The sequence below is a fragment of the Mobula hypostoma genome, chromosome 6 (assembly GCF_963921235.1).
Source record: "Mobula hypostoma chromosome 6, sMobHyp1.1, whole genome shotgun sequence".
NCBI classification, from domain to species: domain Eukaryota; kingdom Metazoa; phylum Chordata; class Chondrichthyes; order Myliobatiformes; family Myliobatidae; genus Mobula; species Mobula hypostoma.
In genome coordinates, this window is record NC_086102.1 from 117421212 (window position 1) to 117436328 (window position 15117).

General features: G+C 43.4%; 2 protein-coding genes across 2 annotated transcripts in view; one reads left to right on the forward strand and one right to left on the reverse strand.

The window, feature by feature from the left end:
• The window catches only part of bmpr2b (bone morphogenetic protein receptor, type II b (serine/threonine kinase)), a 298656-nt gene that overhangs the window by 148751 nt on the left and 134788 nt on the right, over positions 1–15117 (forward strand). The gene's annotated exons all lie outside the window — the stretch shown is intronic.
• On the reverse strand, positions 813–9362 carry LOC134348347 (uncharacterized). The gene is made up of 2 exons (XM_063051558.1): positions 7985–9362; positions 813–4968 (listed from the first exon to the last, which is right to left on the reverse strand). The coding sequence occupies exons 1-2, from the start codon at positions 9062–9064 to the stop codon at positions 4525–4527; spliced, it is 1524 nt and encodes a 507-aa protein (XP_062907628.1). The 5' UTR covers positions 9065–9362; the 3' UTR covers positions 813–4524.

The window sequence follows — 15117 nt, forward strand, 5'->3', positions numbered from 1 at the left end:
GCTGTGTGGTGAAAAAGGCACAATAGTGCCTTGTTCACCTCAGATGGTTGAAGAAGTTTGGTATGGCCCCCCAAATTCTAAGAACTTTCTATAGGGGCATGATTGAGAGCATCCTTGCATCATTGCCTCGTATGGGAACTGTACTTCCGTCAATCACAGGACTCTGCAGAGAGTGGCGTGAGTAGCCCAGCACATCTGTAGATGGGAACTTCCCACTATTCAGGACACTTACAAAGACAGGTGTGTGAAAAAGGCCCGAAGCATCTTTGGAGACCTATTACCTCAACCAGAAGCTGTTCCAGCTGCTAACATTCGGGAAACAGTACTGCAGTATAAAAGCCAGGACCAAAAGGTTCGAGGACAGCTTCTTCTACCAGGCCATCGGACTGCTTAATTCATGCTGACGCAACTATATTTCTGTGTTATATTGACAATCCTGTTGTACATAGTATTTATTATAAATTACTACAATTGCACATCGCACATTTCATCGGAGACGTAATGTAAAGATTTTTACTCCTCATGTATATGAAGGATGTAAGTAATAAAGTCAGTTCAATTCAATTATGATTACCGTTTCATTAATTGTTGGCTTTTTCTGCGCCACTTCATTCCACAGAACAAGCTAAGCAAGATTTCTTTCCTGCTTGAACTGAAAGCATACTGATCAAGAATGTTTTCAGGAATTACTCTCTCTAGACATTTCTTGGTTATTTAGAGTGTCTAAAAATTAGAACCGAATGTAATTCTTGTATCTTTTTGAAAATTATCTGCAGTTATTCTCTTATCTGCTTCCCATTATTAGATGGGCCACAAATTTTCTTGATCTTTCTTTGTTTCTTAATCAACAATATTTTGTCTTTAAACCATGAAGTGTATTTTCTCTCTGAGAAATGGTATTGTTGATTACTAGTGACACCAACTCTCTTCCCGCCTCATATCCTTCTTACTTAAATACCTCGCCACCATGAATACTAATTTCTTGGTGAGCTTGTATAGGCCTCCTTTCATTTATTATGACTATACATAATCCTCCAAATCCTAGATCTCCAAATTCATTTATTGTTTTCAAACACAAGATAGTGTCCATTCATCATGGTTCAAATTAATCTTTTCATTTCACATGCAGCTTTTTGATGTGTTAAAACACTATATAAAGTCTGTTCTTTCAGTTTTGTGGCACAAATTTATTGAACTTCAATTTCACATTGATCTTCATTAGGCAAAGGAAACAATATCGAATATACCAAAGACGGGTACAGCAAAGGGTAACCGTGGAATAAATTTCCCTAATGTCTCATCAAATGCTCCAAGGACAAGTAGAACAAAACCATTTCTGTACTCTCCCATTTAAAAAATGTCCATTGGTAGATTCAAAGATTTTAGCTTTTTTCATTCTGCACAAATAATTATTATTGACTTAGTGTGGACTTGTTTATTTTATTTTCACTCAGTGAGTGAAATTGATAATGTAGTGCTGAATTGGCAATATTTTGTTGTGCCCAGCAAAACAGGGTTGGAATTGTTCAGATCAATTTCTGGTAGAGCTTAATGACCAAGAAGACCAGGGCTAGCTTTAAGTTTAGGATTCAAAATTGAAAGTATTTTGATGAGGTTCAGACCAAGTCCGATATACAATCCCAGTAGTGCTGGTGATGAGCCAGAATTAAACACAGTTTTAATGTAGGTATCTTACTGTTCATACTAATATTTGAATGACTTAATGTGAGCTGTAAAGGTGTCTTTTGCCATCCCTATTCTTTTCATGTCCATGTCGCACCTGCCATCTGATGTCACCCAGCTTCCTAAGTAACAAAAGTTCCAAAAGCCACCTTTACGAGAATGAAGAGTATACTGACCAACACTAAACTAGGTATGACAACCCGCCTCAGAGTACTGAAATGTTACGTTTATCCAGTTATGTTATATGGATCAGAATGTTGGACAATATCTAGTAACATGAGGAAATGAATTGAAGCAGCAGAGACATGGTTTTTGAGGAGGATGCAAAGAATATCATGGACGAAATGAATATCTAATGAGGATGTCATGAACAGAGCAAGCACAAAAAGAGAAATAATGTATGAGATCATGAAAAGGCAACGTAACTTCATTGGACATGTGATTAGGAAAGAGGAGTTATCATGCACTGTAATTATGGGAAAGATTGAAGGGAAGAAAGCAAAAGGAAGGTAAAGACAAATGATGATGGAGACAGCAGCCAGAGAACTGGAAATGAATACCAATGAATTGATCCACTTGACCCGAAACAGGAGTGTGTGGGCCATGACGGTCAAAGCTCAAACTGGGTGATGAATGTGAGCTGTAAGTTGATTAGCAGTAGTGTACAGTGGCATGCAAAAGTTTGGGCACCCCTGGTCAAAATTTTTGTTGTTGTGAATAGTTAAGTGAGTAGAAGATGAACTGATCTCCAAAAATCATAAAGTTAAAGATGAAACATTCTGTTCAACATTTTAAGCAAGATTAGTGTATTATTTTTGTTTTGTACAATTTTAGATTGAAAAAAAGGAAAGGAGCACCATGCAAAGGTTTGGGCACCCCAAGAGATTTGAGCTCTCAGATAACTTGTACCGAGGTCTCAGACCTTAATTAGCTTGTTAGGGCTATGGCTTGTTCACAGTCATCGTTGGGAAAGGCCAGGTGATGCAAATTTCAAAGCTTTATAAATACCCTGACTCCTCAAACCTTGTCCCAACAATCAGCAGCCATGGGCTCCTCTAAGCAGTTACCTAGCACTCTGAAAATTAAAATAAATGATGCCCACAAAGCAGGAAGAAAGCTATAAGAAGATAGCAAAGTGTTTTCAAGTAACCGTTTCCTCAGTTTGTAATGTAATTAAGAAATGGCAGTTAACAGGAACGGTGGAGGTCAAGTTGAGGTCTGGAAGACCAAGAAAACTTTCCAAGAGAACTGCTCGTAGGATTGTTAGAAAGGCAAGTCAAAACCCCCGTTTGACTGCAAAAGACCTTCAGGAAGATTTAGCAGACTCTGGAGTGGTGGTGCACTGTTCTACTGTGCAGTGACACCTGCACAAATATGACCTTCATAGAAGAGTCATCAGAAGAAAACCTTTCCTGCGTCCTCATCACAAAATTCAGCGTCAGAGATTTGCAAAGGAACATCTAAACAAGGTTGATGCATTTTGGAAACAAGTCCTGGAGAAAAAAGGGTGCAGAATTTTATAAAAAGAATACCTCTCCAACTGTTAAGCACGGGGGTGGATCAATCATGATTCGGGCTTGTGTTGCAGCCAGTGGCACGGGGAACATTTCACTGGTAGAGGGAAGAATAAATTCAATTAAATACCATCAAATTCTGGAAGCAAACATCATGCCGTCTGTAAAAAAGCTGAAGATGAAAAGAGGATGGCTTCTACAACAGGATAATGATCCTAAACACACCTCAAAATCCACAATGGACTACCTCAAGAGGCACAAGCTGAAGGTTTTGCCATGGCCCTCACAGTCTCCCGACCTAAACTTCATTGAGAATCTGTGGATAGACCTCAAAATAGCAGTACATGCAAGACGGCCCAAGAATCTCACAGAACTAGAAGCCTTTTGCAAGGAAGAATGGGTGAAAATCCCCCTAACAAGAACTGAAAGACTCTTAGCTGGCTACAGAAAGCGTTTACAAGCTATGATACTTGCCAAAGGGGGTGTTACTAAGTACTGACCATGCAGGGTGCCCAAACTTTCGCTTCGGGCCGTTTTCCTTTTTTGTTATTTTGAAACTGTAAAAGATGGAAATAAAAAAGTAATCTTAAAATGTTAAAGAAATGTGTCATCTTTAACTTTATGCCTTTCGGAAATCAGGTCATCTTTTACTCGCTTAGCTATTCGCAGTAACAGAAACTTTGACTGGGGTGCCCAAACTTTTGCATGCCACTGTATATACAGGCATGTAGCTCTCAGGTTCTCAGTAACTTTGCTATACCATTGAGATTTGTAACCAACAAAGATTTGTTTGTTCTCCATTATTATTAACTTAATTGAGCTCATCTGGGGTAGCAGTTGAGACAATTTTAACACCGTTAGCCTGTGGAATGGAAACCTTTAGTTGATTATTATCAACTAAACTATTCACTCACTCTCACTAGAAGGAAAATTTGTTTGTCATATGACGAGAGAATTGTAATCAGCTGTGGAAACGTACCCTTCTTGTTTGTATAGCTTGCCAGCACTCATTGTTCATTCTTGTGGAGATTACCTGACTGGTTACTGGACCTGTACACAAGAGTCACCAGCTTCAGCAATACAAGAGAAATACATAAAGCCACACGTATTCTTGGTGCCTGGTATCAGTGACTAACAGGAGGATAATAGAACAAGCTTATATGTACTAGTCACCAGTATTGTGGCACTTTGATTCGCAGATTGTACTTCACAATATACTTAGTATTTATCCAATCACACTTTGGCAGAAACAGTGAAGAGCAGTGTTACAGCATGTAAACTAAAATGAACACTGGTGAACATAGATTTACAGTTAATAAATTAGCTCTTACAAATTTAGTTCTAATACAATTTCCCCTTTTACAATTTTTAACTTTGTAATGGTATGAAGTGAAGATAAGGGCACTGATGGGGGAGTCCGAGATGGTATTTCAATTTTTAGTACACCATCCTGTTCTGTGATTGTCACCTCAGGCCTGCTCAGTATGGTTGTAGTTTCTTGTGGGTGATTGATTCCATCTTCAGAGATGATGATGTTGCTTGGGCCTTCATCCTGATAAGAACTGTGGTCTTCAGATGATGTAGATGATGAAGGTGAACTTGCTGAAATCTTTTTGAGAGGATTGGGAGGTTGCAGACAGTCTGACATGGCCTTCATTTGAGCAGGAGAGGGTCTCCTGTAGCCCTTTGCCACACTAGCTGTAGGCCCTGTCCGTTCCTTAATCGACTGCTCATCAAAGCCTCGATTGTACAGGGTTGTTGCACTGCTGACCTACACATGCACACATACAAGTAAAAACCAGTTAACCTAGAACTGAATGCCAAAGGAAAACAAATTTGTATGAACAACTACACAACTGTAAGCAAGACTTGAGTGTAGATCAGCTAGATTCCTGCGAAGTAAAAGAAATGTTAGTCAGAATTCCATCACAAAATCCCAATCCTGAAGATCTAACGAAATTCTACCTACATCAAAATGGAATAGTTTAGTGTCAGTTTAGTGAATAGCAGCATATCACCCATTGTATAACTCTGCATTTGTGATGCAACCAAATACTTCGGGAATGGAACTCAAGCAATACCATAGAGACAGAGGAAAAATACCAGGGAAGAAAATAGATCCCTAGAATAAATTGGATATGGCTCTCAAATAAGAGTATGTTAGCATGAACTGAGACAATTTCTATCATGCATCAGGGATGATGTATAAAAGATTAAAATCACAAACAATGTAGTTCATCTGTCTCCTGTCATGTGTAGTTGAAGGGAGTAATTCTTTGCCACAGACTACTGCACTTGCGTAGTTTTGATTTATTCTCTCTGGATTGAAAGGAGTAATGAAAGAGTAAGGTCGAGGGCAGGATTGTTGTGCTTAATAATCCAATTTCTAATAAGTTCCATTTAAATCCATTCAAGTACCATTTTAGCAATGAACATCGACTTTATAAACCAGACTTGGAGTATAGTTGTCAATTAACTTTCCTGATTCTGAGAAATAGGAAATGAAAATGAATATGAATGAAATTGGTAGTTTAATTGGCAATAATAGAGACGCATATATGCGGAGTCCATCAATCATCTTTATATCAACAGAAAAAATTTTAGAACTGGCAGCGTGGATGACTGGCTATTCAAAATTGTTTAATGTAATTTTCTGTACACCAATGTAAAGCAGAATGAAATAATTGTTACTGTGATCTGATGCAGCGCAAAAAAAAGATAAAAGAACTCAATAATTTAAAAAAATAAAAATATAAATACATAAGATGCCTTATATACAGTACGTCAATTCTATGTCCATAAAGTGACGCTACTCTGTACATCTTGACAAACAGGAAAAAATAAAATAATAGTGGTGGAGTTAGTGGTTGGAGGTGTTGATCAGCTATACTGCTTGTATGGAAAGTACCTGTTTTTGAGACTGGTGGTGCTGGTGTGGATGCTACATAGCATCCTCTCTGATGAGAATGAGACAAACTGTCCATGAGCAGGGTGGGTGGGATCCTTCATGATGTTACTTGCCTTTTCCAGCATCTTTTTATATATGTGTCCTTTGGTGGGTAGGCTGATGCTAGTGATGCATTGGACAGTTTTGACCACCCATTGTAGAGCCTTCCTGTCCACTGCAGTACAGATTCCGTACCAAGTATTGATGCAGCTTGTCATGATGCTCTCTACTGTGCATTCATAGAATGATGTGAATTTGGATGTGCAAAGTCCAGCCTCCTCAGAAAGTGGAGGCATTGATGAGCTTTCTTGACTCTGTAGCATATGTTCTAGGACCATGAGAGATTGTGTGTGATGTGCACTCACAGGAGTTTCAAACGCTTACAGTTTCCATTGCTGTGTTGCTGATATAAAGGGCAATGTGAGTGGCGTGAGTTCTCCTGAAGTCAATTACTATCTCCTTTGTCTTGTTGACATTAAGGAAGAGATTATTTGCCTGGCACTTCACTTGTCCATATCATGATATATGAAAATAATCCTTGTGTGGTAGAATTAGATACTAAATGGTTGGATTTGTAGAAATGGCCACTCAGGATCTTCATTTTATAATGTGTATAGTGAGTTTAATTTTAGTGAATAACTAACTTTTGGACGTAGTCTTGCTGAGATTTGAGATTGGTACTGTGCATGATCTGACCAGGATGATTAGTTACACTCTGATTAGACCTTCGAAAGTTTCTTTCAGTTACTAAACTATCACAAATACCATGATAATCAATTGCACTGTAAGATTTTCCAAGGTTTCTTTTATCCTTTATCTACCAGAAATGTCTATTGATTTCCAATAGGCATCAGTGGAACTACTATTTGAAGTCCACATCTGAAGAAGATGATCTTGATAATAGAAACTCTGTATTAAATAGTAGCAGAGAATATAATGGCACTGAATAAAACCATTGAAATATCATCAGGTAATGACATTACCCATGGGACAGTAACACACGTAGCACTCTGCTTGTGGTAAGTTAGTATGTAATATCATGGCCAAAGAGTACCAATGTGCAATGTTAGTGACTGAACAGCTCTGTGTCTGTGGAGCTTCAAGGTACAGGTACTGTACTTGCTTCTGAGGCATTGGTAAGTAGTGTCATTCTTGTCAGGCATCACTGAAATGAAGCAATGAAATGTAGCAATGTGTGTGTAAGATATCTTCACGCAATGCAAGTTCTCAAGGGTCCCAACAGTGAAACATCAATGGCGTAATTTGGCCAAATAGCCTCATTGTTTGCTACAAGTCTAGTGATACATCAGTACCACCTCAATGAAAAATTAATTGCAGCACCATAATACAAGTTATTATGTGTTATATGTTATATTACAAGTGGGATACAAGTGAAAGCATTTGAATTCCATTAGTGCCTTGATGCAACTTCAGACTTTATGTTGTCACAAAGAAGTCTGGCTGCAGGTTCAATTAATCAGCTTCATATCGTCTGGTGCATCTTAGAACCGACAGGATGGAAGCTGGCCTCATCCTCGCCCAGAGAGGGATGGGGGACTATTAGGTGGGGGAATTAAATACTGATTGCTTGGAGTTACAGAAAGTCACTCCGAGATTGATATAGTCCATTGCTGATTCTTGTGTTCTTGGGAAGTCTGGACTCCACCACAGTTGAATAGATCAAACACCCCACATGGTGAATTGTACACTTAGCCAGTACTGTTTACCCCCCCCAAATCACCAATTACAGAAATATTCTTACTTACAGGTGTCAGATATATTGTAGATGTGTTTAGAATTACTGAAATGATAGTATTAAATAATATTTCTGACTTCTTACCCTTCCGGAATGCCCTGTGTGGTGTCCTGAAATTCCCGCTGCTTCACATATCTCTTTGGAATATCTTTCCAAAGTGTGAACTCCTATTACCTGTTCTGAGAATTGCATAGTACCCGGCATGGGACGGCGGTAGAATGGCCCTTCACGAGGAATCATACTGAGGTAGCGACGCAGCAGAGAAACAATACATCTTGGGTTTGGGGAATCGGCATATTGTCTTGTTTGGACAATTTTCAGCTTGTCAAGACTATCCTGAGGATTACTAGGTCTGCCGGTAAACTCCACATATTCACTAATCATGTCACAGCCAAATTTGAACTGATCAACTGTTAGTTTATGGTGGTCCTTAGCTGCACACAGGGCAAAGACTTTGCAGACGTAGAAGTAGGCAGCATAACTGTAGCTTTTTGAATCACGGAGGTGAAAGACCACTTGCCATAGCCTCTCTTCATCATCCTCCGTGTATGGCTGGGCCTGCTTCCTTATTAGCCCAATGCCTAATCGCTGTAGCTGCTTCATCCGATTATCAAGGGTGGCTCGGAACTCGGCAAAGTCTGGCTTCAGCTTGTTGAAGAAATCAATATCCGACCGCCTGCAGTTCTCGCGCAGGTGTCTAAGGATCGAGCAGCATAGGAGACGGAGAGAGTTGGGAGGGTATTCTGAACCATCTTGCCTCCGTACTTCAAGCACAAACTTGCACAACCAGAAATTAAGTTCATCATGGGTGATTTCATAGCAGAGTTCGGGCACATAGAGGAAGAGTTCATTTCGCTGGACTCCTTGCTCCATAATGTAGCTGTTGCGAGTTTTGCCCCATTCGTCCCAAACTCTGACTCCCCAGGCTGTTGCTTTTTTTGTGTTGTATGGAATCCCACTATCTTGTTGTAGAGTCAGCAGCCCCTTGTCTTCCATACTGTGTTTGCCAGGCCGGACTTTGCCCTCTTCCTTTGTCAATAAGCAGTCTTCATTGTTGTCTAGATTGGGCTCCTTTTCCTGTTTAAAAGAGGTAGCAATCGGAAACAAAGAGGCTGCCAAGGCCCTCCTATCTTTCTCGGCAACTTTAGGATTGAACTGATCCATTCATCAACGGAAAATTGAACTTCAAAATGGGCAGATAAACAAAGAGAGAAGAGGGAAAGAAAACTGCTGCACTGAGACTTAAAACTCAGCACTGGGGCTGGGGGCCCCCCGCGGGGTGTTATCAACAACAGCTGCGTGTTAACTGATATACCCCTGCAAGGCGAGGTTTAACCACTATTCAGCTGTATTTGCAGAAATGATTCCCAGAGGCATTCCAGGTCACGTGAGCAGAGCAGAGCTGTCAGGCCTTGGCAAGGGTTCCTCTGTTCTTGAAGGAAACGTAATGAAACGAAATGCCAGCCCTCATCAGACCCCTCATTAATCATCTCTAATGTGTGTTTATTGCAGCCTGGCAAGGTAGAAGGCTGTATGCGCTTATAGAAAGGAGATGGGTGGGAGTTAAACAAGAGTTGGCATTATGAATTCACTGCTTTCTGTATTGCTCCGGCCTAGTTCATGAATGGTTCTTGTTTTGCTGCTTTTCTGTTATTTGGATTTGTGGGGGAGGGGTTGGATGAAGGAATGGAGAAATGGATAATAGTTTTTCTCCCTCCAGCCATTTTTCTCAGCTTTCTATGATGCTTTTATTAAAGTGTTTTGCATAGTAAAAAGCACAGTGCTGGTGAATGATTCATATTTAGAAATAAGTGTTCTAAATAATTTATTAACAGGTTCAGGCCAGATAAAATCAGTTATAAAAATATTAAAATATACTAATGTATATAATCTAATAACTGGCTTTGTCAAGCATACATCATGCTCAAAGTCCAAATCCCCCAACCGTGGAGTAGAGTTTTTATAAACAAGAAACATGACAGTCTCTTGATCAAACCGGATAAAGTCAGTTCTCCCATTCGCAGTTTATTCCAAAGGATATGAGTGGGCTCTACCATTTGTGAGGAAGGAGGAAAAGAGCTGCAGTCATTGAAAACTCACACAGTAAAATTCAATTTTGAAGCTCAGCAGAATCAGAAAATTGATACAAATCATTAAGAAATTACAAGTCACTTCTGCACCTCTCCTGAAGACTTACAAATGATTTATTCTATACATCTTGCTCCCATTCATTAGTATACTCCCCCACAATCATTTTGCAAAATGACAAAGGAAAACACATACCATTTTAAAGAAACAACATGCTGTCCAGTTAACTTAATGAACAACACACAAATGTGGTCAGGCTGGGCAAAGTGGGCAGTTAATGTTTCGGGTTGAGACCCTACATCTGGATTGAAAGAAAGAGAGGAGAGAGCCAGCCTAAAAAGGAAGGGATGGGACAGGTAATAGTTGGATCTAGATGAGGGGGTGATAGGGAGGGAGAATGGTATTGATGTCAAGAAGCTGGGAGGTCATAGGTGAAGGGTTGAAGATGATGGAATCTGATAGGAAAGGAAAGTGGATCGTGGAAAAAAAGGAGAGGAATCAATGGAATGAGTGTGTGGTTGATAGGGAAATGGAAAGGGTTGGGGAAGGGAAAGGCAGGATGGTGTGTGCTGATGGATCAGGAAGAGAGAGAAAAGAAAGAAAAGCAGAGTGGAGTGATTTTTGAAAGTTTGAGAATTTGTTGTTCATGACACCAGGTTGGAAATTCGCAAGGCGGAATATGGAGCGCTGTTCCTCAAATTTGCGGTTAGAGGAGGCCGGAGACAGACGTGTCAGTGTGGAGAATGGGAGGTGGAATTAAAACAGCTGGCCACTGGGAGACCCAGCTAGCATACTGGTTGTAGTGAAGGTGCTCGCTCTTCCCCCTCCCTTACCCTCTCCATCTGCCCATCATCCACACATTGATGGCTTGTAACTGGGCCTCCAATGTTACACATACAGAAGCACAAGCATCTTTGTATTCTATGGTATGAAATCTAAGATTTGAGTGAACTTGATTCCAAAGTGGAGGCAACATAGGATAAGAGTTTCCCATTCATCCAGTAAATTAGCACAGATTACAAGAAGAAACTTGCTTTACATATCTCCTTTAAACATTTTCCCTCTTTCACCTTAGCTATACCTTATAGCATGTGACATTTCTGCCATGAGAAAAAGACTCCCTACCCTTTTTATGCCTCTTATAATTTTATATATTTCTATCATGTCTTCCTTCAGCCTTGCAGAGAAAACAGTCCAAGCTTATCCAAACTTTCCTTGTAGCTAATACTCTCCAATCCAAGCAACATCACTGTAAACCTCTTTTGTACCCTCTCACAAGCTGCTACATCCTTCCCATAATGTGGCATTCAGAACTGCATACAATATTCCAAAAGACCTAACCAAAGTTTTATACATGACTGCCTTTTTTTTTACTCAGTGCCCTGACCAGTGAGGGTTGTTGTTGTTGTTGTTGTTGTTCGTCCTTCGTAGTCGAAGATGACCATGGCTTCAAAGTCAAATGGGAGATTGGTGGCTGTGGGTCCGGAGGTGACTGATGAGGCCAATCCGGGCCCTGAAGGCTCGCCCACATGTGGGACACAAGTGGGTTGGGGTGTGGTCGTGGCAGTGGATGCTGCTCGGGCCTTGCGCACAGCACGCTTTCGTTGCGCCTCGATGATGCGCCTGACTTCAGCTGCACGGGCTGCTGTGGTGATCTTGCTGCGCCAAGCTGGACGGTCGAGGGCAAGCGTCTCCCACGTGTTGATGTCGACACCCAGGCCTTTGAGGGACGCTTTAAGGCAGTCTTTGTAACGTTTCTTCTGCCCCCCGACTGAGTGCTTCCCCTGACACAGTTCTCCGTACAGCAGCTGCTTAGGCAATCGGCTGTCTGGCATTCTGACCACATGTCCAGCCCACCTGGCTTGGGCTTTCAGCAGGAGGGTGTAGACGCTGCAGAGCCCAGCTTGTTCCAGGATTTCCATGTCGGGGACTTTGTCCTGCCACCTGATGTGGAGGAGTCTGCGGAGACAGCTCAGGTGAAAGTGGTTGAGCAGTTTGGCTTGTCTGCTGTAGACAGTCCAGGTCTCGCTGGCGTAAAGGAGGGTGGTAAGGACCACTGCACAGTAGACCTTCAGCTTGGTGGTAAGGTTGAGTCCTCTCTGCTCCCAGACGTTCTCATGGAGTCTCCCAAAGGCGGCGCTGACTTTGGCAATCCTGTTGTTGACCTCAGCGTCTATGTTCACTGCGCGAGAGAGTATGCTGCCCAGGTAGGTGAAGTTGTCGACTGCCTGGAGGTTCTGGCCCTTCACCGTGATGCGCGGCTCCTGGTATGGCTTTCCTGGGGCAGGCTGGTACATAACTTCGGTCTTTTTGGTGCTGATAGTGAGACCGAAGTTATCGCAGGCTTGTGAGAAGCAGTCCATTTCACGCTGCATCTCCTGCTCTGTGCTGGCGTTGAGTGCGCAGTCATCAGCAAACAAGAAGTCTGTGATGACAGTCTCTCGCACCTTTGTAACTGCCTGCAGGTGCCTAAGGTTGAACAACCTGCCGTCAGTCCTGTACCTGATGTGGATTCCTTCTTCGTAGTTACGGAAGGCATCTGTCAGCATGGCAGAGAATACCATACTGAACAGAATCGGGGCAAGAATGCAGCCTTGTTTGACGCCATTTGTCACTGGGAAGGCCTCCGACTCGTCGCCGTCATCCAGAACTTTCACCATCATACCGTTGTGGAACTGCCGGACAATTGTGATGAACTTGCTGGGGCAGCCAAACTTCTCCATGATCTTCCACAAGCCTTCTCTGCTGACCGTATCGAAAGCCTTGGTTAGATCGACAAAGGTCATGAAGAGGTCACTGTGTTGCTCCTGGCATTTTTCCTGGAGTTGGCGCGCAGCAAAAATCATGTCCGTGGTCCCACGTTCAGCGCGGAAGCCGCACTGGCTTTCTGGGAGCAGACCTTGCTCAAGATGTTGGAGAAGGCGGTTGAACAGGACGCGGGCCAGAATCTTCCCCGAAATGGACAAGAGGGAGATGCCTCGGTGGTTGTCGCAAGACTGGTGGTTGCCTTTCCTCTTGTAGATGTGGACTATGCTGGCATCTTTCAGCTGTTGTGGGACCTGTCCCTTTTTCCACATGGACTGGAAGAGTACAGTCAGCTTTTGCATCATGACAGGGTCTCCTGCTTTGTATACCTCAGCAGGGATTGCATCGGGTCCTGGCGCTTTGCCACAGGAGAGTTGCTTCACTGCCTTCCTGACTTCATCTACTGTGGGGAGGGTGTTGAGGTTCTTGTTGATCTCTACCTGGGGCAGGCAGGCAATGGCCTCGTCGTTGATGTCGGCAGGGCGGTTAAGGACGTTGTTAAAGTGCTCAGCCCACTGATCCAGAATCTGCTTCTTCTCTGTCAGCAGCTGCGTCTCATCTGCATTGAGGAGGGGTGAGGAGTCGGAGGACTGGGGTCCGTATACAGCCTTAAGCGCATCGTACAAGCGCTTTATGTCGTGGCTGTCTGCATAGCCCTGGATTTCATCAGCCTTCTTGCTGAACCAGCTATCCTGCATCTCGCGAAGTTTTTTCTGCACCTTTCTTCTTGCGTTGGTAAAGGCATCTTTCTTGGCTAGCGATGTGGGGTTGTTCTGATGTGCTCTGTAATGTTGATGTTTCTCCGTTTGTAGTGCCTATATTTCTTCATCATTCTCATCGAACCAGTCTTGGTTTCTTCCGGTTGCTGGTCCAAGATGTTCAAGGGCGGTAGTGTAGACAGCGTCTCTGAAGGACGGTCCACTGTTCCTCAACGCTGGTCCCGTCTTCCTGTGGTGTGTCTGGCAGTCTGCCTTCAAGGTCATCGGCGTATTCTTCTGCAACCCTGCTGCTTTTCAGCTTGGAGACATTCAGCCTCTTTGCAGTCTTCTGCCCTTGGGGTCTTCTCATGGGCAGAATGCGAAGCCTGAACTTGGGCACAATGAGGCGGTGTTCAGTCCAGCAGTCGGCACCACGCATGGCTCTCGTCACTCTGACATCCATCCTGTCCCTCTTCCTGGTGATGATGTAGTCAATCAGATGCCAGTGCTTCGAGCGTGGGTGCATCCATGACGTCTTCTTACGGGTGGGTAAGCGGAACAGGGTGTTGGTGATGACAAGGTCGTGTGTGGCACATGTCTTGAGGAGCAGAAGGCCGTTGCTGTTACACTTGCCAGTGCCGTGTCTTCCAATGATCCCTTCCCAGGTTTGGTAGTCTGTCCCTACTCTGGCATTGAAGTCCCCGAAAACGATGAGCTTCTCTGACTGTGGGATTGCTGAGATGAGGCTGTCGAGTTCTTCATAGAACTTGTCTTTAAGGTCATCTGGGTTGGTCATGGTGGGAGCGTAGGCACTAATCAGCGTAGCACTCTTCTTGTTTGCAAGTGGGAGCTGAAGTGTCATCAGGCGGTCGCTGATGCTCTCTGGGTGCTTGGTGAGTTTACGGGCGAGGTTAGAATTGATGGCAAATCCCACGCTTGCTTCTCGTCGTTCAGCGCTGCTGCGACCGCTCCAGAAGAACGTGTATCCACCACTACGTTCTGTCAGCTGGCCCTTGTCTGCTAGGCGCGTTTCGCTGAGAGCTGCTATGTCCACGTTGTAGCGAGCTAGCTCTTTTGCAACCAGTGCAGTTCTTCTCCCTGGTCTGTCTGCCTTGATGTTATCTCACAGAGTTCTCACATTCCATGTGCCAAGCTCGAGCACCATCACTTTCTTCCGCATTGGGTTTGAAGTCATGACTTACGCTTGACTTGGATTAAAGTGAGGGAGAGTTGCGCAGGTCGTCAGTCTCACTCTCTCGTCCCGGCCTATCTGGACCCAGTGGCAAGACATAGTCGAGACGGCTGGAGATAGGTCAGGATGCAGTGGATGGCCAGCAGTGTTCTGTGTGTCTCACTCTGCCCTCTTAGCGCTCCACGACGCATTGCTGAGAATCGCCTTTCTGCCCGTCGAACCAGTGATGGTTTCTTCCACGCAGTCCACCGAACCCAGGCTTCACACGCTAGGTAGACAAGCCCTGAGTGTTGTGGGTCTACGGCAGTTCTTGCGGCATGCTCGCAAGCCTCCCTACCCATTGTTGGGCATCCTCATCTGCCTTTGCAGCCGTTGGGAGATGTCTCCTCTTCCGCCTGCTCCGTTGTTGGGATGATCACCTAGTGGTGTAGTAA